At 41.3% G+C, this 25,645-nt stretch overlaps 2 protein-coding genes across 3 annotated transcripts; both read right to left on the bottom strand.

The window, feature by feature from the left end:
* Positions 1-1,119: 1,119 nt before the first annotated feature.
* Positions 1,120-21,070, bottom strand: LOC122047674 (probable WRKY transcription factor 33). 2 transcript variants are annotated; one of them, XM_042609102.1, is made up of 6 exons: positions 20,633-20,768; positions 4,962-5,194; positions 3,291-3,464; positions 2,784-3,208; positions 2,551-2,703; positions 1,120-1,951 (listed from the first exon to the last, which is right to left on the bottom strand). In XM_042609102.1, exons 2-6 carry the CDS (start codon positions 4,977-4,979, stop codon positions 1,552-1,554), a joined length of 1,170 nt encoding a protein of 389 aa, XP_042465036.1. In that variant the 5' UTR covers positions 4,980-5,194; positions 20,633-20,768; the 3' UTR covers positions 1,120-1,551. The 2 variants fall into 2 exon arrangements, with proteins under 2 accessions (XP_042465036.1, XP_042465035.1); XM_042609101.1 differs by lacking the exon at positions 4,962-5,194 and having other exon boundaries at positions 20,633-21,070.
* Positions 21,071-22,654: 1,584 nt separating this feature from the next.
* LOC122048816 (two-component response regulator ORR23-like) lies at positions 22,655-25,059 on the bottom strand. The gene is made up of 4 exons (XM_042610339.1): positions 24,951-25,059; positions 24,000-24,353; positions 23,657-23,733; positions 22,655-23,545 (listed from the first exon to the last, which is right to left on the bottom strand). The coding sequence occupies exons 1-4, from the start codon at positions 25,057-25,059 to the stop codon at positions 22,655-22,657; spliced, it is 1,431 nt and encodes a 476-aa protein (XP_042466273.1).
* Positions 25,060-25,645: the final 586 nt, after the last annotated feature.

The raw sequence follows: 25,645 nt of genomic DNA, 5'->3' as shown, positions 1-25,645 counted from the left end.
ACCTACATCCTTGTGTTTCACTATGTCTAAGTTGCAACAGTCAAGGAGCTATCATCACTAACTTTTGACAAGAAAAGTATTTCATGATCAGTAAAATGTCATGTAACACTGAGTTTAGAATAAATGCACACCATTTCTAGTTCAAGCATGTGATGATGCAGAAATTATCAATCTACATAAAAATGTAATTGTAAAGTATGATTCTTACCATCAAATAGGAAGGAACAACAAAGGATCTTCATTCGATCTTGTGTATTCTACAACAGAAAGCTTTATCTGTAAAACTACATGAAACAACTTTTTTATAGATTACTCAAGAGCAAATTGATTTCCTCATTCCTAGGAAATTGACAGTAAGCAACCAAGTCTCAGTGTTTTGAGAGATCCAAAGGTTAAAAGATCATCCATTCTTTGTTCTACAACAGTGGTTTTATTGTGTAAAACTACATGAACCACTTTTCTACAGATTACTTAAAGAGCAAATTGCTTTCCTCTTATTCCTAGGAAAATGACAGTTTGCACCTAAGTTTGCATTTCTTGTGAGATCCAAAGGTCAACAGACCATCATCCAAGTTTGTATATTCAACAACAGAAGTTAATGTAGAATTAAATGAAACAACTTTTCTACACCTTATGCCACTAACAATAAGATGACTGAAGCTCATTAATATGATACAACTTGCAAAGAATGCAGCACCATTTGAGAAAACAGAAGAAAGCATTCCACTTCATTTGAATTGTAGCAAGAGTTCGGTCTCATGTGAATAACTAGTAGCAGCAGAGAATTAAACTCATAGGCAAACTTCAATGATGAGGAATCAAACAAAGGGCAAAGAAAGCCATGACATTCTTTATGAAACTCAGTTCTGCGTGTTGTGATTCACAAAAAAGATTCAAGCAAAAGAAAGCAGGCACTATCAAATGAGTTCTACCAATACTGACAGGGAAATGAGACAATAGGTAGAAGCCATTGATGCTATCATTTACAAAATGCTCACTAGTAACTGAAACAGGATCTTGAGTTTGAAGAACCCGATGGAGCCAAAATGTTCTATGTATCAACTTTAGAAATTAGGATGCTGCATTTTGTCAGCTGTAGTATCGTAATGTATTTGAATACAATAAACAAACTGCAGATGATCTCATTATTTTTCAAGTAGCATATTACACAAAAAAAAAGCTTTCATGTCAACATTCTCCATAAACATCCTTTGCCATGAAAATTTGAGGCAAAATTTTGACTTCCAAAAATGAACAAAGCCACACATTGGTCCCCCTGTAGAAATTACTTCTGCGTAATCAGAGGGATCAAATGTGTCACTCAGACTACTATTGTTTTAGGTGGAGGATAAGTTTATGATTTTTCAAGACACAGACTCCTGTGATTCTGAGATTAGTAATTATCCTTTTAAAACAAGGCTACTATATTGAGCTGTTTGTGAACCCGCACCAGTTACACCAGTAAAGACTATACAGATGCGAATACAACAATCGATCTGTCACAAGATAAATGGACTACAACACATACCGAAAACTGACAAACAAGTCAATTCATGTGTTTTCTACTGAAACTTCTGTTGCCTTTTTGTCAATAAGAGGGGTTACCACACCATCAGAGTTCGTCCTTCCATTGGCGTCCTTTGTGCTTGTGAGAGACTCAGCAGATTCTAGTGCCTTGTCAGCTCCAAATTCTAATGTTTTCTCGCCAGATAATTCTTTGACTTCGGTAGCTAGGCTGGAGGAGTTCATCTGTGAACTAGATGTAACAACTTCCTTAGTGGTACCAGATGCAGTACCCTCAGCAGTTTGTTGATCACTGGCATATTTGGGAGTTGGCTGGTCATGATTGTGCTTACCCTCATAAGTGATAAGAAGAGCTTTTGCATCATGGGATGACCTCTCGACATGCTTACGAACAGTACACCCATCATGGGTGCACCTATAGTAACTCCTGCAAAAAAAAAAGAAGGTTATAATCGTTTGATAGGCACTATGCCACTATTTAATTTATCCATCTAAATTTACACTTAGTAAATTTTCAACTTCCTAAAACTAATACAACCAAATCAGACCATGCCAATCAATCAATAGTCTCAGAAATTTTTAAAACACAATAAAAGGGAAGAAAACTATGCTCCAGAAAATCAACTTTATTCAGGACTGGTTGCTTTTTCACATGATCAAGCCAACTAACTTGGCATGGGATAGAGCATCCCGTTCTTGTCTATTTACCAACTGCATAGAGATAAAAAATACAAATTTCATGGGAAAGAGTGACCATTGCTTACAATACTACTCTGAAATTACATAAGAGTCAAATAACATCAGAAGTGATATATAGTAAATAATGCATAGCATATACCTACTAGAAATGGAAAATACATGGCTAAAACTAGAGATCCAAGGCAATGTAGACATTCTCAACGAAACCAAGTTTAGAGATTCAAGGAAAAGCAACCATCTCGATGAACACTCTAATCAGAAATATAAAAGTAGAAGGGAACAAATATATAAAGATGACAGCTGTGCCTGATCCCATATGCTACATACCTAGGATTAGAATTGCCCTTCACCATTTTTTGTCCATATTTCCTCCATCTATAGCCATCGCTTAAGTGTCTAGCATCAATTTCAGTCTGTACAATATATTCCCTAACTGTTTTAGGCACAGGGGTTGAAGGACTTTTACAACTTTCAGTTAGCCTGTGATACATATAGCAGAAAATCAATTGTAGTGATTGAAAATAGAAACATGAATCCACAAACAGATCCAGATCACATGCCTTTGTTTTCGATCTGGTTCCTCAGCAAGGCCTTTCTTGGTTGTGTTGCCAATATCTTTTTCACAGTCACTTGAGCAGTACAAGCGTTGCTCAAGAGGGTCATTGCCTGAAAGGACTACAGTCTTACATGTTGAAGGATCTGATTCATTTGGTTCATTGCTCGGATGATCTAAAGTTTCATTCTCCCCAGAAGGTCCCCCAGACTGAGATCCTTTATCCCTTGTGTAACGATACCTTTGAGGAGGATTATGATTATGTTTGCCTCTGTAGATTACTTCATTAATCTTTCCATCTAGACTGCGTTCAACTTTTTTCTTGGCCGCACAATTGGAGGCTGCACATCTGTAATAACTTCGAGAATTACGAGTGTTCTTCACTTGCTTCTGGCCATACTTCCGCCAGTGGTAAATATCATCTGTGTGTGTCTTTTAAATAACATGAATTCTGTTCAGAAATCAATGGAGATTGAAGGATCTCTTAATTTTCTTTTTAGATGCAAAAATTTACCTCAGATGCTGGGGATATTTGTTGCAGTGGCATAGGGCTGACAGTTGGAGAAATAGGTAGTGGGAATGAATTTGTTTTTGCTTCTGATGGAGAAGGATAAGCAATTTGCATTTGCATTTGTGCCTGAGCTGTGACTGCTGCCAATACTGCTTGATGGGTCATTGCAAATTGTCCCTGCATTAGATGTGGAATAATGATTGAAGAGAATCTTTCAGAACATAAATAAGAGAGTTATTACAGCTTTTCTAGGAAATTAAACAAGAATTCATTAGAAACTTGAAATCAAGTTGAATGATAAACATAATTTAACAAATTCATAGACAATAAGACAAATTAAGAAATTGTGGCAATAGTATATGCTGCTAATTAAATCTCATCAAGACAATTATGAACATAATAAACATGCATCAAGTATCGACAAAAGTATCTTTTATAGCATTTGTAAAATAATGAGACATTTGAAAATGACTTGACTAAATTGTAACTATTATTTGGTTTGAAACTTTTTTGCTGCCAAAGATTTTTTTTTTTTTAATATAAGTTATGTCCACAATTCGACTGATACCACATTGACTTGAAAATACATTTTATCTCTTTGATGACATTTCAAATACACCACATGTCAATTTGTACCATTTAAAACAAGAACATATTAGATTGCCCAATTTTCTTGAATAGAAAGAAAGAGAGAGTGACGATTCCATGTCAGAATAATGAAAAATGTTTTATGGTAAACAAAAATCTAAATAGAAGTGGGAAATTAAAATATTAAATTCAAATGAACCCCGATATAATTATCACAACTCATTGCAGAAGCTAACCACAAGGTAAAATAAGTGTAAATATCAAAATGGTCTGGTCAGGTTTTACACCACCAGCTGTGGCCTTCTTTTCTTCACTTGCTTCAGACATAGCTTCCACTTTTGTAGTGATCACTAGTGCAATAAAAGTGTGAAGGTTCAAGACGGTTGAATAAATATTTATAGTTCCACAATGCTTATTGTGTCTCTTATATGTGTGATATAATTCACAGAATTCTAGTTAATTCAACTATACTTCTATCATTTCCTCTCAACTTGGTGTGGGAACAAGATCATGGTTTCCCTATTTCTCTTCCCCTGTTGCTGCCCTTTCCCCCACGGCCCCACCCCACCTCTGGCATCCCTCCCCCAAATGCAAGAAAATATATGGCTAGGGTTTGAAAGAGCTTATGTAAGGAGCATGTAGTCAACCCATTAGATAACGCATATGTGATATGTAAGGGCAAAAGAGTCGGGATGAAAATTCTAAAGGACATTGTATTGATATCTAAAATTTTTATTTAAGTTTCTAAGTCAAAACAAGTTACATGCTACTAAATTACAGATTCAGGTTTTAAGTCAATTTGATAAAATCTTAATTGATTCAAATGAACCAAGTAAATTTTTTAATAGTATGTGTAGATTGCATATGCCATATGCGGTTGCTATGCATTTCCCGTCAAATTCACTTAGAAAACATCATATGTGACCTACGCGGGGGCTTCTTAAATCCATGCATGTGAGTATTGTAGCCAGATTAACTGCAAGAAAGATCAGGATCTCCCTAAAATTTAACACTAGGTTATTTGTTCTCATCTTCTCATAAGAAAATTAGGTTCCTTTCCGTAATTCATTATCCCTAGATTTTTACCTTGTGCAATCCTCTCATATCTCATGGCATCTTCTCCCATTGGTCCAAGTTCAAGGTCCCAATCAACCCCACCATCAAATTTCATGATGAAGCAAATCATCATCTCACCTCTCCAGCTCCTAATAAGAATGATGTAGATGCCTCTGCATGGAGATTTATTGTATGCTTGGTCCATTTCCACTGGCTCATCAACAACAGAGAGCTATCTTCCACTTAGTTCCTTTTTTCTGTTCCTATATATGATCAAGGAAATACAGAATGCTTTACAACTAATGTACACATAAAAAATGTTTTTTTCATTTATCAGGCACATGTAGAAATATTCAATCTTAAAAAAAATGATCAATAAGTTCAGGAGTATTTGCTGCTCTTTGTTGGAAAAAGAGGTGAACTTGCCATGTGTTGCCTAATCTTTAATCCTTCTATTTTTTGAGCGTAGATGTAAAAATTCTGGATGGTTAACTTTCTCTTTGGTCTTAATGATGTTTGTGGGTGGCATAATGTCCTCGATATGTGCTATAGTTCCAGGGTTAGGTGCTTCGCCTCCTACATCAACTGGATTAAAAGGTATCAACGAGCTGAGCTGCAGCAAGCAGAGCCAAAGACTAAATAGAATGAATAGTGATCAACACAAGGCTTGCAGGCCCATTCCAGGTGCGAGTTTCCCAGCTCACATGATGCCAGCAGGGAAATTATCTAGGCGCAAAGTAGGGTCCTTCCAGGCATGTTCTTCAACCTGCCAGCAAGCCTACCATTACCCAGAATCTATATAAGCCTATTTACCTGTAAAATTAAATTTAAAAAAAAATCAAAGTTACCCTTACATTTGATGAAAAATATCTAATAGATTCTCATTTTATCATTTTCAGATTATTTGTTATTTTATTAAATTATCTAGAACAATTTTAATACAACAACACAACACAAGGAAGTTCCAGTTCTACTTCATAGTATTGTTGCTCATGAAGTTAACCACGATTGTGGACATGATCATGGACAAAACTCTTATCCACCTTATCTTCAAGCAAATCATGTATGAATGCTTGAGACAAAACATTAATTTTAATTCTGTTGTGTCCATAAGAAATGCACGTATCTCCATAATGACATGATATTGTCCATTTTGGATCTAAGCCCTCGTAGTTTTATTTTTGGGCTCTACAAATGGTATCAAAGTCATGATCTAGACCACATGCCATGTGGGGTAATCCTTCGTTTGAGAAGAGGATTGTTGGGAATACAATCAAAGTCCCATGAAAGACTTGAAAAAGAACATGGGTCTAAAAGGGATGAAGATATCTCTATCGGCAAAAAACTTTTTGGGTAGAACCTAAAAACAAAATCATGAGGGGTTAGGCTCAAAGTGGACAATATCATCACATTGTAAAGATATGTGAATTTCCTTTTAGACACAACAAATGATATCAGAGTCATAATCCAGACCAGATGTCATATGAGGTGGCCTTGAACAAAGTTGCGGGAGGACCGGAGCAGGTCAGAGTGACTGGATGCTTGAGGAGAGGCCGGAGTAGGTTAGGTTGACCGGATGCTTGCAGGAGGCCGGAGCAGGTCAGCAGTGATAGGATGCAAATGTTTGCGGGATGGCCCGGAATAGGTCAGAATGACCGGATGCTCGCGAGGTGGCTCGGAGCAAGTCAGGGTAACTGGATGCTTACGGGAAGGCCTGGAACAGGTCAAAAGTGATCAGATGCTTGCGAGGAAACCCGGAGCAAGTCAGAATGACTAAATGCTTACGGGGAGGCCTAGAGCAGATCATGATGACCGGATGCTCACAGGGAGGCACGGAGCAGGTTAAGAGTGACCGGATGCTTGCTAGGAGGCCCGGACCATAAGAGTAATGACAGTCCTTCATTTAAAAAGAGGATTGTTGGAATATAATCAAAGTCCCACATTAGAAAGATATGGAAAAAATCATGGGTTTAAAAGGATATAAGATATCTCCATTGGCACGAGGACTTATGTTCAAAGTGGATAATATCATATCATTATGGAGATATGTGAATTTCCTTTTAGACACAACAAATTCAGAGGAATCTATTTTCGTACAAGGAGTCCATGCCTATGGAAGGTGATCCTGTCCGAAAATCATGGAGATGGTTAGCTAGGGATGTGGCTTCTATGTTGACTGGATATAGACTTCGCTCCGCTCTGCAATCACAAGAAACATTAGTGCCGAGCCATGGAAGGGGTCCCCGGCGTTGGCCTTTCGATGCTCAAGTTAGTCACCAGAAAGATAGAAGGAAATGGAGCAACAGTAAGCGCAGGTGTGAATAGTGAATAACACGTACCTCCGCCGGTACATGAACCCCCCTTTATATAACGCCCCAGCGAGCGACGTGTACGCTCCTTGAGGCATGGGCACGCTCTCCAAATTGTCCTATGAAAGGACCTGTCAAGAAAGTATCCCTGACATTATACCTTAACAGGACATGCATGTCTAACAAGACAGTAGAAGCTTCCGTCGTACTATACACTTGTTGATCATGCCTCGTTGTCAGCAACATCCAGTCAACACAGAAGTCACATCCCCAACTAGTCATCTCCGCGATTTTCGGACAGGATCAGATATTGGCATGTTTGTGAGAACGTAGCATGTATCCAATACGTGAAGATGGAAGACACTAGATGACTCACCACGATGACTTTAACAAAGGAGGAGCTGGATGTTGATACAAGTCCGAGCAGTAAAAATGGTGAAGCAATAATAGCAGCAGACGTTGGTTGAGCTCCAAGTACATGAGCCCACAACATCAGCAGGCCGGATACAAGGATCAAGCGGATCATGTGTCAGTTCAGGGACAGAATAAGAAGTCGATTGCCACATACGGAGACGCATCCAATGCGCTGATCCCCTTTCATCGCGTATTGTTACATACTCCATCAGAGGAACAATACAAAGTGGACAGAGAACCGAAATCCTCGTCGGACGACGCACCTATTCGAGATGCAAGGATAGGGAAAGCACCCAGAAATGATGATTCACCCGAACGGATCAATCGACAATTCTCCTAGAGGTGTGTTTGGTTGGGGGTTATCCTTGATAACCTTGGTTATCCATCCAATGTTATCAATGAAAACTTTATTTAGTTTAGGTAATCGATGATTCTCGAGTAATGTTCCATGTCCGATATGTCAGCAAAAGGGACATGCAACCCGGAATCAAAAAACCTCGAAAAATTGAGATTTTTCTTGATTCCGGGGTTCAACAAAATTTTTTACCCAAAATACCCTCGAATAAAAGAAAAATGTAAAAAATAAAATAAAAAACTTAAAAAATTTGTAAAAAAATAAAAAAATAGAAAAACATAAAAAATGAAAAAACATAAAAAAAAATAATAAAAAATGTAAAAAATTTAAAATATATATAAAAAAATAGAACAATTTTTTAAAAACCATAAAAAAAAAATTAAATTTAAAAAAAAAAAAGTAAAAAATAAAAAACTTAAAAAAAATGTAAAAATAAAAAAAACGTAAAAAAAATTTAAAAAATAAAAAAACGAAAAAAACTTTTAAAAAATCTAAAAAAAGAAAAAAACTGTTAAAATTTTTTTAAAAAAATAAAAAAAACAGAAAAAAAATTTAAAAAATAAAAAAACGAAAGGAAATAAAAAATAAAAAAAACACATAAAAAATAAAGAAAAATGTGAAAAAAAAAAAAAAAACCATAGAGTTTAAAAGATATATATGGTTGTTGGTTTTGCAACTAAGGGTAATATAGTAAAATATTAAATTAGGTTATTCATTAAAACTTTCAAACAAACAAAATTTTGTTGTATTACCTAGGTTGAACCAAACAACATTTGGTTATGTTTTATTCCTCATAACCTTGGTTATGTGATTACTTAGTAATCTCATAACCTTGGTTATGTGATTACTTAGTAATCACATAACCAAAGTTATACATGATAACTTGAACCAAACGCACCCTAAGGGATTTTAAACAACCCCCTGCCCCGACATTATACTCTATTGACGATCGGGAAATACAATGGAACGACCGATCCGGACGACCACTTGACAAAGTTCGATAACGCGGCCACACTCCATCAATATACCGATGGAGTAAAGTGTCGGGTCTTCCTCACCACCCTTTTCGGATCGGCGCAATGCTAGTTCAGACGCCTGCCGATCAGATCAATTCACAGTTTTAAAGATTTCCGAGTGGCGTTCTTGCACCACTTCGCCAGTAGTCGCCGCTACCAAAAGACAAGTGTTAATCTGTTCACGTTGAAGCAGGGGCCCAAGGAGGCACTGAGGGCTTGCATTAAGCGATTTAACCAGATGGTTATAGATATTCCATCGGTCTCCTCGGAGATATTGGTAAATGTCTTCGCCCTGAGGTTTACCGAAGGGGAATTCTTCTGCTCCCTCATTCAAAGGCTGCCAAAAGATTACCACCTACTCAGGAGGACCACCGAATATATAAATGTGTAGGAAGCCCAGGAGGCACAGAGGAAGGAAGCACCTGCCGAGCATACTACCCTGCGGAATGGCGGCCAACCACCAATCATCAACCGCCGAAAGGCCCTCGATCGAGAGCAGCACAGCCACACCAGGAGCCAAGAACACATGTTGCGCAGCATGTAGCAGTAGATTGCCTGAAAGCTACAAAAGGCAAGTCATGGACGCCGTTGTTTTGCTCCTTCTATCAGTCGGCGACGCACAACATGCGTGACTCCAATTTCAAGTAGATCGTCTCTACGAGGATATCGCCGTCGATCACCATCTCCCGATCAGCATAATAGGCGCCGATTAGTCGGGCAAAGAGATGAAGAGAGAACGTCGACTGAACAACGTCATCATCAGCTTTAACGGAGAAATAACACAAGTTCCGCACGAACTCCTGGTGAGCGAAACTGACCATCGGCTCGAGAGGAGGAAAATCGGAACAATGCCGCTCGGGGTGAAATTGGAATGATCGCCGGTGGGCCAACCGGTGGTGATTCCAACCGAGCGAAAAAGTCGCACGTCCGATGGTTGGAGATACATGTTGTTGGATACAACAAGGAGAAGATCGAGGGACCTAAGATCAACTTCGGCTCCCAAGACTTAGAGAGAGTGGAGATCCCTCCCAACGACGCCTTAATCATCCGAGCAATAATCACTAACTATATCATTCACCGAACTTTTGTTGATACTGGCAGCTCAGTGAATATACTCTTCAAGAAGGCATTCGACCAGCTGCAAATCGACTGAGCAACCTGTAGCGCATAACGACCACACTCTACGAGTTTACGAGCAATGAAGTATTGTCGATCGACCAAGCGCGGCTAGCCATATCGCTTGGAGAGGAGTCTCTCAAGAGGACAAGGATTACAAACTTCATTGTGGTGGACGCACCGTCCGCCTACAATGTCATATTGGGCCGACCAACCCTTAATGAGTTCTGAGCGGTGTGCACCTTCTGCCAGAAGATTAAGTTTCTGGTGGACAACGAGGTGGGGGAAGTTAAAGGCGACCAGTTGGCCACTTGATGGTGCTACGTCGAGATGGTCAAATCTGAAACAAGGGCCGCGCGGAAGATGCCGTGCTCGGAAGTGAATGTCTTCATAGAAGAGCCTCTCGCGCTAGTCTATGAGGAAAAGGAGGAGGTTCAAATTCATCCCAATAGGTCGAAAGTCACTACATTTGTCGCCGCTAACCTGACAGATGAAAAGAAGGCAGAGCTGGTCGCCTACCTTAGGCGAAACCATGATGTGTTTGTCTGCTCGACACATAAGCTCCCAGGTATCTCGCCAAGCATAGCTCAGCACGAGCTTCATGTCCGACCGGACGCTCGACCGGTGAAGTAGCGAAAGAGGGACTTCAGCTCGGAGCAAAATCAGATTATCCGAGAGATAGAGAAGTTGCTGGAAACAGGCCACATCCATGAGGTACAATTCCCGAGTTGGTTGGCCATCGTCGTGTTTGTCTCCAAATCGGGTAACAAGTGGTGAGTCTATATCGACTTCCGCAATTTGAATATGGCCTGCCCGAAAGACTTCTATCCCTTGCCCGGATAGACCAAATGGTGGACTCCACGGCGAGTTACAAGTTGATCTGCATGCTCGACAAATATCAAGGTTACCACCAAGTGTCATTCATTCACGAGGATTAAGAGAAATTCAGCTTCATCACTGCCGACAGAATTTACTGCTACAATGTCATGTCGTTCGGTTTGAAAAATACCAACGCCACTTATCAGAGACTGAGGAATAAGGTGTTCCATCAACAGATTGATCGCAATATAGAGATATATGTCGATAACATATTAATAAAATCTCTCCGAGCCGTTAACCTTTGCGCAGATATTGAAGAGACTTGCCAAACCCTGAGGGCATATGGAATAAAATTGAACCCGAACAAGTGCCTGTTCGGAGCAAAAAATGGCTGCTTCCTTGGATACATCATCACCGAATGGGGGATCGTGACGAATCCGAGCAAGGTGAAGACGTTGCAGGACATGCCCCCGCCCCGTAACTTGAAGGAGGCCTAATGGTTGATCAGTTGGATCACCGCATCATCAAGGTTAATCTCCAAATCGTCTGACCGAAGTCATCCGTTCTTCAAGGTGTTGTGCCGAGTGACGAAGTTCCAGTAGGACGCGGAGTGCGACAAGGCACTGGAGGAACTTAAGGAGTACCTTACCTCCCTACCTGTACTGCCGAAACCCAACACCGGCGAACCGCTCTAGATTTACCTGTCCTTAACAGAGTATGCAGTTGGCTCGTTGGTGAGGCAGAACGACCCTGAGCAACAGCCTGTATGTTCCAAGTCATTTATTAAAAGATGCAGTCTCGTTATACCAGTCCTGAAAAATTAGTGTACTCGCTAGTGCTCACCGCTTGGAGGCTTCGTCCATATTTCCTCTCACATCCAATCGTTGTGATGACCAATAGTGCATTGGGGAGAGTCCTCCTTAATCCAGAAGCGTCCGAATGGCTAATCAAATGGACCACCGAGTTGAACGAGTTCAACATATAATGTCAACCGCGAACGGTGATCAAAGCACAAGCCTTGACTGATTTCGTGACCAAGGTCCAGAACGCCGAGTCGGATGCCACTTGGAAGATCTACGTAGATAGTTCATGTTGAGGTTGCAAGGTTGCAAACATAATCTCACATTGAAAACACATGGGAAAGATCATGACTTTATAAGAAAAATATATCTCCATTGGCATGAGGTATTTTGGGTAGAGCCTAAGAGCAAAATTATGAGGGTTTAGGCCCAAAGTGGGCAATATCATATCATTATGGAGATATCTAAATTCTTTTCAATCCTACAATTGGTATCAAAGCGAGGTCGCTCTTCACCGGACAAACCATCGGAAGAAGCACATGCCATAATCCAAGATCGAACCATATGGGTGAAACCTTGAACGAAGTAGGGGAGGCTCCCCCCTGAACAGATCAAGAGTGACCCGATGCTCGGAGGGAAGCCCTGAGTAGGTCAAGAGTGACCCGATACTTGAGGGAGATCCTGTGGTCCTTCGTTTGAGGGGGAATTGTTGGGTTGCAAGATTACAAATATAGTCCCACATTGAAAATACATGGAAAAGATATCTCCATTGGTATGAGGCCCTTTGGGTAGAGCCCAAAAGCAAAGCTATGAGGACTTAGGCTCAAAGTGGACAATATCATGTCATTGTGGAGATATCTAGTTCCTTTTGATCCTAACAGTTCATCCACCTAGCATGGAAACGGGATCGGCATCCTCTAGATTCGCCTCAAGAGGACAAGATGCAGTTGTCCATACGGCTGATTTATCGTGCTACAAATAACGAATCTGAGTATGAGGCCTTGATAGTCAGCTTACAGGCAGCTCTGCATGTAGGAGTCACAAGAGTTCTCATCCACTCGGATTCGCAGCTGGCAGCTCAGCAGTTATTGGGGGCGTTCAAGATAAGCAACTCCCGACTCAATCTATATACAGAAGTTTTCGAGAAGTTGAAGGCAAACTTCCAAGAAGTGGTTATACAGAAGATCCTCCGATCAGACAATCAGGTCGCGGATGAGCTAGCTAAATTGGCCAGTTCATTATCGCCGATCGTGATAAATCAATAGGTCGAACAGATTTCGTTGGTGGCACACATCGATAGGATGGACAGAATAAGCTTCCCGAGTGATTGGAGAGCATCATTGATAAAGTTCCTCCAATCGAGTGTCACACCAGCCGATGAGGGGAAAGCTCGCTTGTTGAAAAAGAGGGTCAGGTGGTTCACCTTGATCGGGGGAGTTTTCTCAAGGCCACTGCTTAAGTGTGTCGGATCGAAGGACGTTGAATACATCCTTCAAGAAATGCATCAGGGCTCCTACGGAAGTCATCCGGGCGGCAGATGCCCGAAAGATCCTGTTGGCGGAATACTTTTGGCCCACATTGCAAGATGATGCCGCTCGGACAGTGATCACTTGCTTATCATGTCAAAAATATCATAACATCCCACACCGATCCACCGAGGAGATGAAAGTGTCCACGGTATTTGTCCATTCGACCAATGGGGCATGGGCATCATTGGACCTTTTTCCCTGGCGATCGAGGGACGAAAATTTCTACTCGTCGCAGTAGATTATTTCTCAAAGTAAGTGGAGGTCGAACCGTTAGGCAAGATAACCGAGCATATGGTCATCAAATTTATATGGCAAAATATCTTATGTCGGTTTGACATCCCTCGTTGGCTCGTCTCGAACAACGGAAGGTAGTTCGCAGGACGGAGGCTCAAGGAGTGGTACGAAGGCCATGACATTGCGCAAGCTTTCACCTCAATGATCTACCCTCAAAGCAACAGCAAGGCGGAAGTCACCAACAGGAAACTCCTTAGGGGGTAGTGGGCTTGGCTCGACCATGCTGGAGGCAGTTGGGTCGATGAACTTCCCAGCGTATTGTGGGCCCATCGCACTACAGCAAGAGAGACAACCGGCGTCACCCAGTTCCATATGGTATACGGAAGTGAAACAGTGATTCCAGTGGAAGTCGGAGTAGAGTCCGACCGTATGCAGCTCTACAACGAGGGAAATGCCGAGTGGAGGCTTATGGAGGCCGACTTGGTAGATGAAGCACGGGACAAGGCCGTCGTTCGGCTCATGGCGTACAGGCAACGCATGAAGCAGAACTACAACCGAAGTGTGATCTCAAGGTCATTCCAGGTTGGCGACTTGCTGTGGAAGAGAGTGAAGCCGATCGGCGACGTCACCAAATTAAAAACTCTGTGGCGAGGACCCTACAGAGTCATTCAGAAGCTCTGCTCAGGAGTCTACTACCTGCAGGACGAGGATGGGAGAAGGCTCGAATGGCCTTGAAGCGCGAACCATCTCCAGCCCTATAGGGCCAGATGAGAGGTATGTGGTTAAATTCAGTTAAAATTGTATCGACGTATATCCTGTAAATACAGGTGAACAATGAATAAAATTCACAAATGTCCCAGACTCTTGCGCCGATCGGCCAAGTTAAAAGTCGAGCGACGACTATAAACCCTAGTTTACGTCAACAGTCGAGCAGCGACTATAAACCCTAATCTACGTCAACAGTCAAGCAGCAACTATAAACCCCTGTCTATGCCTTCAATAGTCAAGCGGCAACTATAAACCCCTGTCTACGCCTTCAACAACCGAGCAGCGGCTATAAACCCGAGATTAAAATCAATGGTAAGTTATGTGACGACTATAACAATCGACTGCACGGCCGACCGGCGAGGTCCTTGCTCAAGAAAGCAAAAATTTCGTTCGGCGTGCGCCGAAATTGACTGTCGGATGGCACGTCGAGTAGTTACACTGACGAACGGGGGTACAAGAATGCATACTTGGAGAATTTTTATAAAACGCTAGAAGGCGGTGAAGATGCCAATGTTTTACAAAGCACCTAGTGAACGGGTGATGATTCATTGACACTTAGCAAATTTTTTACAAAGTACTTGGTGAGGGTATAAAAGGCAGCCTGCAAAACAAGGAGAGGAGCTACTCGAGGTGGCAAAAAAAGGCGAATACGTTCACCCCCAGCACCCCCGCCAAGGAGGGGAGCTACTCGAGATAGTCAAGCACGTCGTCTGGTAGCGACTCGGTCAACTTCTCCCGGTTGATGATTTTGCTGGTTAGTGAGATAGGAAGAGAGCCACCGTCCTTCAGATGGTCGAGGGTCCTATCAATGCCGAGATTAAAGAGGCGAAGCGCCCAGTCTGTGAGCCGGTCGTTGAAGGGGTGGGTCCGAGCAAAGGTAATCCCTCTTGAAAACCTTAAACCGGCTAGGCTCTCCCTCTTGATAAATCTTGAAGGCTATTCAGGATGCCTCCAACTCGGTGAGGCCAGCTCAGTATCCTTGGCAGCGAGCTGGACCCGCACCGCGGCTTACTCAGCCGATCGGCTCTCCCACTCGGTACATAAAGCTGCCTTTGCCTCCTTGAGATTATGAGCCAAGACCCGAACCTCTTTATTCTTAATATCCAAGTCTTCAATGGTTCAAAGCTTCGCCTCGAAGGAGTTGGCCTGCTTGTTGAGTCGTTCCAGCTATAAGACCTGCTCGATGCTCTTACTCCTCTCTGCCTGTAGCCGTTCGGAACTCCTCTCCAGATCGGCCTTCAATTGGGCCACCTCGCAGTCAACTGCCCTAGACGTGCCCGAGAAGCCTCCGATTGGTAGCTCGGGGTTTGTAGCTACAGGAAAGCTAGCCTCTGGCACATGCCAGGCTTTCGACCCAAAATTGTAATAGAGTGGGTTAGTCATGGTCGATCGGTAGATAGACAAGCGCAAAATGAGGATAATGTACTTACCCCAATGGCCTTCCAGGTATGGCCATCTGCGAGCTCCCCTAGGGAGATGGTCGTCACACGGGCCCTAGCATCGACCCAGACCTGTGCCAACGGTCCTTGCATCCTTATCTAGTGCTCGGGGGAGCGAGGCTCGGTGCCGTCCAGATGGCGCCATTCATCCGTGGGTAAGTGAAGAATGGTCGTTATATGCCTTGGCCGCTCGGACCTGAAGGATCGAAGGTTGCTTGGTCGGTGGACCTTAGCAAGGGAGAGGATCAAATGGTGGATACTTGTGCTGCCGACGAGGAGTGCGGTGGCATGTACACGATGGGCGGCGCACAGATAGTCCTCGACGGCAACCCGAACAGCGAGGGCCTTCGGTCAGATGACAGTGACGTAGGGAGCACAGCGGCTCCTTGCTTGAGAAGGGCAGGCGATGGAGCCTCACCTCGTTCGAAGGGAGGACGAGAGCCAACACGGGTGGAAATCTGCGACGTGGAGGTCGTCGAGCGGGATGAACCTTCCCCACAATGCCTCTTGCAACGGACTAAAGGCTCGTCCGATGTAGCTGTGGCGGATTCTGATGGCACAATGATCGGCGCAAGAGATGGTCGTTTGGAAGGGAGGTTGGCTATAGCAGCAGCGGCATCGCTTGTCGCCGTATGGCCTCCTTCGCTGGCGCAACTGTATTTTCGCCCACATCGCCGAGCGGATCATCAGATTGGATGACCGGCTGTAGATCGCGACTCTCCAACTCTACCACGCCTGCAGAATTGATTTCTCCGTCCACAAACCTACTTTTGCCGCTCATACGCACCCTCAACATGATTTAGGCTACAAAAGAGGAAGACAAATCAGTTAGATTCAAAGATAAAGAGAAGAAAAAGCATATATAGGCTGGACGACAGCCGCGTTCGGATCGGGCTCAGTCCGAACACATATAAGACACTCTCCAACAGCAGCGGATGTGATACTTCTGACCGTCCAAACTGGAGGCTGCTTGGAGATAGTCCGATCGGCTTCAGTATCTCCAGAGCGACGGAGGCTGAACCACTTCCATCTGCCAGCCGGTCAAAAAGTTTAGCCGAGTGGGAAAGTGAACGAAGAAATAGCGCTCTCTCTAGTGCTTATTGGAGGTCGGCATTTTTTCAAAAAAGACTAAGGCCACTCGGACTTGGAACAAAAAGGTCCCTAGCTCGGACAACTTGGGATAATAAAAATAATGAATACCCGAGACGTTAAGGAAATATCGTGCAGACGAAACAACACGACTACCCCGCACAGCAACCTAAAGGAGTTCGGGACTAGTTGGTGCAGGGAAATATGAAAATATTTACATAGAAAAAAGGATGAACGGAAAATCGAAGACCGACGTAGAATTGATCCTTAAAGAAGGACAGGAAGCTGACGGGAAGTTCATGAGGCTGGTTATAGGCATAGGGAATAGCAATCCGATAATCGAAGGGGAAACGGTAAATGAGTCGCATCTGGTCGATCTCAGCCCGATTAAACTTAGACCCGGTGGAAGTGTACCAGAGCCCGGGGACGGAAGGAGGAGGTTGAGGGAGATAGCGAAACCAAGAAGAAGCAAATCACAAACTCAACAAAAAAAGGAAGAGAAGGCTTACTGGGAAAGGCCACCGGCAAAGACGAAGAAAGAACGTCGAGGAACGTGCGCGAAGAAGAAAACTCAAAGAAGTGTGAGGGGGATGGCGAGCAAATGAGGGGTTATAAGCCTCGCAGGCGATTGCTCTGAACCATCCGATCAAGGGTTGTGCAAAACTAGGATAAAATCTAGTCGTGGAATTTGAAAAGGTGTCCGTCACATCATCAGCGGATATCCGCTTGTCACGTCGAGCGTGCGGTGGCAGAAAGTGGGGCACGTGGCAGCCGGTTACAGTGAAGCATTAATGGGGCTTAATTAAAAGACATGGGTGGCGTGCTCGACTATAATGATCAAAGATTTGAACAGTCTTCTAGAAATTTAGATGATGTCAGCCACTAGCAAAGGGCGCTCAGCCGAGCAAGCGCAGAGGAGGGGAAAAATTTGCTAAGTGTTGTCATTAACCATCCCGATCTGCACAGATATCTGACTATGTGATAGCCGAGCAGCCGATCCACCCCAGGCTTATGAAGTAGGATTCGAGCGGCAGCTACACACCCAAGTCAGCAGAATGGCGAGGGCTATGTAATCCGATCAGGAGCTCGAGAACAAAGAAGGTCCAATCAGATGTGAAGGTCACGAAAGACGCTACTTGTCCAGTCAGTCGGACTTGCAGTCTCCTTCGACTAGACTTGAGGGGAAGACTTGTGATGCGGTGATAAAGAGGAGGGACCCACCAAGTTTGGGTCAAAGGACGGAGATAGCAGCCATCGTGGAGGTCAAAGTCAAGGAAGTCAATGCCAGAGAACTAACGGGCTCACCAAAGGGGGGGCTGAGCGGAGCTCTACTGCATTATCCGATCGGGCATGAAGCGCCCGACCGGCAAAGGGCTGGTCCAAGCATAACGCCTGTACAGCCAAGATCATCAGGCGCTTAATACGGAGCAGAAGAACATTGGGACGACCGAAGCGTTAGTTCGGTCGGGCGAAAATAATCTACCGAACCGAGTCATTGCAGGGAAGCAGCAGAGGTTGACCGGGCGGATATCCCCGGCCAAGCGGCTCCTCCACTCAGTCAAACAATGGGACCCCTTTCATATCTTTTGATATCCCTTTGGGAGATAATGCCGCTAACAACGAGGCATGGTTAATAGGCGGATCGTACGACGGAAGCTTCTGTCTTGTCGGGATTTGCATGCCCTGTTAAGGTATGGTGTCAGAAACACTTACCTAACAGGTCCTTTCATAAGACAATTTGGAGATCGTGCATATGCCTCGAGGAGTGTGTACATCGCCCGTTGGGGCGCTATATAAAGGGGGGATTCATGTACCGACGGAGGTACGTGATATTTACTATTCACGTATGCGCTTACTGTTGCTCTATTTCCTTCCATCTTTCCGGTGACTGACTTGAATGTCGGAGGGCCAATGTCAGAGATCCCTTTCCTGGCTTAACACTAATGTTTACATCCAGTCAACACAGAAGTCACATTCTCAGCTAGCCGTCTCCACAATTTTCGGACAGGATCAAAAGGTATGTTAGACATATGAGCTTGTTCTATCCTCCTTCCATCTAGTCTTCAATCAATTGTGTTCTGATACTTTTTCTTATAAGAAATTTCGTGTTTGGACTTTGTCCTTTTGTCATCTATGCCTTCCAACTGAGCAATCACGAGGTGAGGGTTTTGCTAGTGAGGGTCACGTGTTACAGCCCCTGCATTTGCAGTGAGTTAAGGCTCTTGAAGCACCATGATAACAAGACAGCTTAAGCAAACAATCAAGTTCGTGAAGAGTTTAGACATTAGCCACAGTGTATATGATGCAAAATAGGAATTCTGCTTAAATTGAAGTTTTGATTGGTAAGGATTTATTTTTGTAAGAACTCCTGTTTAGGAGAATAATTTTTTAAGGATGTGTTTAAGTTGGTACCTCGTTTTATTTGAAGGTGGTAAACAGTTTTGGTATGTTTAAATTTAGGAGAGAGAGAAACTTTGTTAGAAGTTTGATTAGATTGATTTATTTTATTGGCTTTCAATTCAATAAAAATTCGTCTTATTTAAATCACTATGTGAGAATTCTCCGACTTGTGTCGCGCTAATATATAGGTAAAACTCATATTACATATGTAATACCTAAATTTGATTGTTTAGTTAAATTCTTTTTTTTTAGATTGAATTTGTGTGACACCCCAATTTAGTCTGCATTAGAAGTTGTGGGCTAACAAATAAAGTTCATAAGCTTGATGATGCAACATGAAAGTGGATCAAATCTCACATGGAGAATTTATACAGCTTCATACACTAGAAGGGCAGAAGGGATAAAAAAATGCATATAGAGAGTAAAACCTCAAACATAGAAATATTAATATGCAAACTATTAATTTACAAGAGTGGATTGGATCCCTTTTGAAGGCTTCCTTCAACCCAAATAGAATTGAAAACAAGCTAAAACAATTCAAGGAAAGAGATTTCCCTATGCCAAAAAGGACCCCAATCAAACTAGGAAATAAATCGACTTGCAAATTAGGAAACGAACCAAATTAAACAAAAAATTTAGCAAAAAAATGCCTACTATCCTAAGCAAAACAAAGAATCTGCCAAAGTAAATTCTTCCAAATCTTAAAATTTTTAAAACTTAATTTTTTAATTTTCATTAGGTGATAATATTTTTATTCCTGGAATTGGAGTTGAGACAAATTCTCTGGGTTTAAATTACTAATCCAATAAATGTACAGACATGTAATTATACCCATAAGAATAATAGAAAAAAGACATACTTACCTTCACAATATCTCAAAGCCATGAGATTTTATTACCTAATAGCGAAAACCAGCACAATTGTGAGTCAACGGAATAAAAAGTTCTAAGCAAGCTGTCAGAGTATAATTCACTATTGCACTCACTTTAAGTGGCTAGAAACAAATTCTAAAGAGGCCTTTGCAGTGAGCCCAGTGGAATTAACAAGATATTGTATTTATCTGAAACTTGTAGATAAAAGCATACCTACAGCTTCCATGTTACTCGTACATATGTTTGCACTTGCAAATAGTTGTCAATTGATAAAGGATAAAAAGTGGATGATTGCCAAGCGTATTCATCTCACTGCCACCAATTCTCAACTCAAAAAAAAAAAAAAACTACGTTTCAATCCCTTATGCAGGAGTATTACTACTGTGCATACATATGAGCTACAATTTGTTCCTGACATGAGATCTAGAAAATGGAAACTCGTCTTTCCGGAAAAGGGAAAAAAAATCTCATTTTGCGTTCGAGTAGCATAGTTGAATCATAAGCTTCAAGCTAGAAAGGGGAAAAGATTAGCGCCACCAACCGGGAACGTAGGTGACTCGATCAACGAGGCAGGGGTCAACAAGCAAGGGACGGCAACCACAGGGACGGTCAGGATCGTCGGCGAACGGGAGCTCCCTGTTGGCGAAGCCATGGCACCCGCCAGAAGCTGCGAAAACGACCTCCCTTCTGCGACGGCCTTCGTCTCGGCTCTAGAGCCTCCTCCTGTCGGCGCTTCCGCCGGCGCGAGATCAGCGCTCGCGGGTTTCTCAGCATCCGAAGCTCCGCCGTCAGCTCCATCTCTGACGGGCTTCTCCTCCTCCGTAACCGCCAGCGAATCTGCCTCCTCCGCCATCGGAACTACCACCTCCGGATATCCTAGGGTTTCGCTCGGAGAGGAAAGCAAGCAGCGCATTAAAGACGGAGAGGAACAAAATGGTTCTTCGCATTTTGACTGAATTTGACCAAGAAACATAATGCCGTTTGGTTTCTTATGGTTCCGTCGACGATGGACCGGTTTAAATCGACCACTCATGCCCTCCCTTTAGAGAAATACACCCGTTCAACTTTCACGGAAACTGACGGTCGTTAGCAGTTGCGGGGTTGACCTCAGCACAGGCAACAATCAAAGCAAGGCCTGAAAGTTATTTTTTATTATTTATTTTACGATAATAATAATGGTGTCTTGTTCAACAGTTAATCTTAGGAATCCACGTGGCATCATCTAACAACAGTGTAATCAGTGGTAATTTTTATTTAGTGCTGTAATAAATTTTATTTATATTTATAAATATTATTCATAAATAAAATTAAACGCATATATATATTTAAATTTATTTATTTAATTTAACAAATTATTCACATTTATTTATTTAATTAATATGTAGAATGAATATAAATAAATGATTTTTTACCGTTGTAATTTGATTAATCCAAGGGGTATATGGTAAAATTAGTTGGCAGGGACCTAAATTATATATTTTGAAATAGCGCAGCCCAAACTCAAAATTCTAACCTCTTTTTATAAAAATAAATCATATGTGAATCCGGCCATTTCACCATTGATCTTATAATTATTTGTAGAGAGTTAAAAATTTGAGTAAGACATCTTGAATGTCTCCCGGCTTGATGAAAATTAACTCTCTTCATTTTACAATTTTATCATGTGATAACTTAGGGCAAAAGATTGGTTAAATCAAATTTAAAATTCTAACTTAAAACTATATGAGAGTGTTTTCAACATAATATATAAATTATAGAAGGCAAAATGAAAATTTTACAACTATTTAATTATTCATATTTAGTAACTGGAGTTTTTTTCTTCTTTTTTCTTTATTCCATTCATTATTTTGTTCTATCATGAGTAGAGGAATAAAGTGAGGGGAAAAAATATTGATGGTGATTTTTTTTATTAATTATCATTTTAAAAATTACTCTAAAATAGGGTCTCCAAAAAAAAGATTACACAAGATATTTTGTGCGAATCAAAGCTAAAATGGACTAAGAATTAGATGAAAAAAAAAAATTAAAAACAATAGTTTGGTTAAATTGATACAACACACTACGAGTCATGTCTAACATAACCCATAAATAAAGCGTTTATGAGCTTAGCCTCAAGAACAATCTAATTTATCTTTGTTTAACTACTAAATCGACGAGGAAATCAAAGATTGATGTGGTGCAATAGTAAAACACTTAAAAAACGATAGGAGAATTAGAATTCGAATTTCAAATGCTTTGGATTAGATTGGGGGGCTTGAACTTAAGGAGATGGGTTGGACTTTGGATATGGGAGGGGTGAATTTTAATAGGCTAAGTAAAAAATTTAGATTGGACTAGAGCCACATCTCTGCTCTGGATTTAGCCAGTAGGCAAATCAGGAGGACGACCTACCTTTAGGATTAGCCGAGCAAAGTACAGACACTTGGATTATCACTCGTCAAAGAAAAACCAAACAAAAGTTGAATAATCAAGGCAAAAATACTCTTCAAAAGTCATTTGCATAAGTATAAACCTTACAAGAAGGTTTGCTTTGTTCATCTAAAAGAGACAAGTGAGCATTACTTTACTGGCCCTCCTCAGAGGCAGAGGCATACTGAAGAACTTGGCCAGTTTCATGAATCTTGATCATCGCGTTGCGATCATCTTCGGATGATGCCTGATGCAGCAAATTGGTACTAGTTACCTCAAAGTTTGGCATTGAGGAGGACGAGGAGTTTTGGTCATATGTTTGGTGCCACTCCGGCTGAGGACTCTGCATAAGATGGTTACCGAAGTTCGGGTTGTTGTCGTTGGAGATGATCGGATGCAGAATTTGAGAGAAATCGGAGTCGGAGTTGAACGAATCACCGAAGAGCGGTGTCATCAGAACTGAAGGAAGATCACTTAGTACAGTGGCAGTTGGCTCAGTTGCTGCAACATCATATTGCATTGTTTGATCATGCTGCAGAAGTTGGTTGAGACTGTTGAAGTCAATCAAGTCATAGAAAGGTTCGGTCGGATCCAAAAGAGAATAGTTCGCGAGTTGTGGCCCATCTTCCAGAGGAATGTTGTCGTTTGGATGATCAGAAGGCACAAGCAATCCTTGAAGCCAATTTGGTTGGAAATTCCCCGCGGTCTCAAGAGGAAAGTTGTCAATGGCACCAATGAAAGAGTTGTTTCCACTTGCATCCATCAGTTGTGCTTGTTGTTGTTGCTGTTGTTGTTGGCTCGAATGATAAGACAGTAGATAATTATCCGTGATCCCGATAGTTTGGTGGTTAGTATTTGCATCTTGGAGTTCAGATGATGCAGGCACTCCTTGGGGCAAATCCGGTTGGGAATTCGGCACGATCTCGATACTTTGATGGGTTTTTAGAGGAACCAAGTCATGACCTAGCGCCAGTTTTGTCTGAGCAGCTACGAGAGCATGGTGGCCTGTGACTGCACTGAGCTTCTTGACATAAAGCTTATATTTCTGCGATTAGTCGCAACAAATCGCGTGCTTAAATCACCAATTTATGCTACAATAAAATGCTAAAAACACAAACTAATAACAATTAAAAGCTAAGAAATAAGCAAAATTCACCTGGAAATGACTAGAAACATGATCCAAAGTCAGATCGTCAACCTTCATGAGTTCGATTATTTTCTTGGGCACAGCCTCTGCAAGGAAAAAGAACAAAAGAAATGTCGATAACAAAAAAGAGGTAGCTTTAACACGACTCAAAGGTGTAGGCCTAACTTCAATGTCATCTTAGATGATTAGTTGTATAAACATAGTAAATTACCCTATCAATATCGACCTTTTTCCGACTAATTTTAAAGGTGAATAATTTAGGCCTACAAAAATTTTTCGCTGATCACTAAAATAAATCTGAAAATAATCCACATGATAACCTAACGGTCTTATAATTCAAATGAAGACTTACTGTTCAATCCGAGCGTGTGAACAGTAGCAAGGAACTTGTGGTGCAGTTCCTCGGTCCACCTCAGTCTCTTTCTCTGGGCTTCCTTGGCACGGCCGTGTTCTGTCACTGTAGGGATGGGTCTGATCTTGTATTTGTGTTTGTGTTTGTGTTTGTCGTCCGGAACCGCGACATTTAAAAATTGCTGCCGTTCATCTTGCAAAATGTAGATGTTGTCGGTGGATACGATCTTCCTTCTTAGGACGTGCGTCCATATGTTGCGCAGCTCCTGAAGCCTCACCGGCTTCAGCAAGTAGTCGCAGCTGCCGTGAGCCACCGCCTTAGCGATCGTTTCTCGCCTTTCATCTTCTGATACGACTGCACGAAAACAAAATGTTGGGTATTCGATCGGTTCGGTTAGTTTGAATATACTAGCATGATCCATAAAGGAATGAGTTATATATATGTTAGATCTAGTTCTTCTATCCCGTGTTAAAAACAATTTTGAGAATGAAAGCTTACTAATCACGGGTATGTGGAATTGATCATCGATGAGTTTGATGAACTTGAACCCATCGATGCCTTGCGTGTGCACGTCCGTTATGATCATATCGAATTGTCGGTCTCTAGTCCCTCTCAAGATTCTCATCGCAATCGTAGGCCGAGTCGCCACCTCAACTAGAAAAAAAATATATTAAAAGTGTTAATTAACACAATTCATTACAATATCAAACAAACATATTTTCAATAATTTTTTACATATACTCAACACAATTTATCTATATTGTTATGAACACATGTTAGAGCAAATAAATAAAATATATTATGATACAAATGATTTTAATCAATAATAATGTCTTAGTCGATAAAATATTTTAATAAATTTAGAAAAATGGCAATTATTGTTTTGTTCACCAAATATAGGTATTAGAAGATCTATAAGGAGAGTAAAGGATGAAAGTTTTTAGCAAGTACCGTTATATTGACATCGAGTTAGGAGGTTCTCCAACGACTTAAGGCTCGCGGGATCATCGTTGACGGCAAGAACTCGCATGCCTAAAGGGAAATCGCTCTCGAGTGTCATGACCTCACGATAGTGAAAGAGATCTAGTCTATGAATATTTACTTCTTTCTAGTGTTTTCGATCTTACAGTTTATAGATCGCAATGGAATATAATATAAAGATGATGATGGTGGAACAAAACGGGTAGACAAATGAATAAAAGAAAAATGTAGAGTTTATTTCGTGCATGCATCTATTTTTTGAGGAAAAAAGTTATTTTATACACTATAATTAATATTTATTTGTCTTTTATAATTTAGAATATTTATATTTCACCCTCTATATTTTATAAAATATAAATGAAATATACAAAGATTTATCATTTTTTTCAGTGAACTTTTATGTATATACATTCATTAAATTTATTAAACTCATCACATTAAATATAAAATTATTTCACTTAAAGCGAAAGTGATAAAATAAATAAAATCTTTCCAATTGTTTATACATTAAAAAAATTAATTTCTAATAAAGTTTGCTTAACTTGCATGTAAAGTTTGATTTTCACTCGTCAATTTTAAATATAATAATTTAAATATTTATTTTTTTATAAAAAAATAATGGTAAAAATAGAAGCACTTACATTTTTTAAAAAAGAAAAATAGAG

Source organism: Zingiber officinale, chromosome 2B, assembly GCF_018446385.1.
Source record: "Zingiber officinale cultivar Zhangliang chromosome 2B, Zo_v1.1, whole genome shotgun sequence".
Lineage (NCBI taxonomy): Eukaryota > Viridiplantae > Streptophyta > Magnoliopsida > Zingiberales > Zingiberaceae > Zingiber > Zingiber officinale.
This window is presented reverse-complemented; position numbering and strand designations above follow the sequence as displayed.

Bases quoted from the DNA above. Each gene is read 5' to 3' on its own strand.
- LOC122048816 (XM_042610339.1), bottom strand. From the start codon at position 25,059: ATGACACTCGAGAGCGATTTCCCTTTAGGCATGCGAGTTCTTGCCGTC. The intron at 23,734-23,999 runs GTAAGTCTTCAT...TTTTCCTTGCAG, and splicing joins TCACACGCTCGGATTGAACA to AGGCTGTGCCCAAGAAAATA. The intron at 23,546-23,656 runs GTGAATTTTGCT...GACTAATCGCAG, and splicing joins ATGTTTCTAGTCATTTCCAG to AAATATAAGCTTTATGTCAA.
- LOC122047674 (XM_042609101.1), bottom strand. From the start codon at position 21,064: ATGTTTCTTGGTCAAATTCAGTCAAAATGCGAAGAACCATTTTGTTCC. The intron at 3,465-20,632 runs GTTGGTGGCGCT...CATCTAATGCAG, and splicing joins TCGAGTCACCTACGTTCCCG to GGACAATTTGCAATGACCCA. The intron at 2,704-2,783 runs GCATGTGATCTG...TATGTATCACAG, and splicing joins GAACCAGATCGAAAACAAAG to GCTAACTGAAAGTTGTAAAA.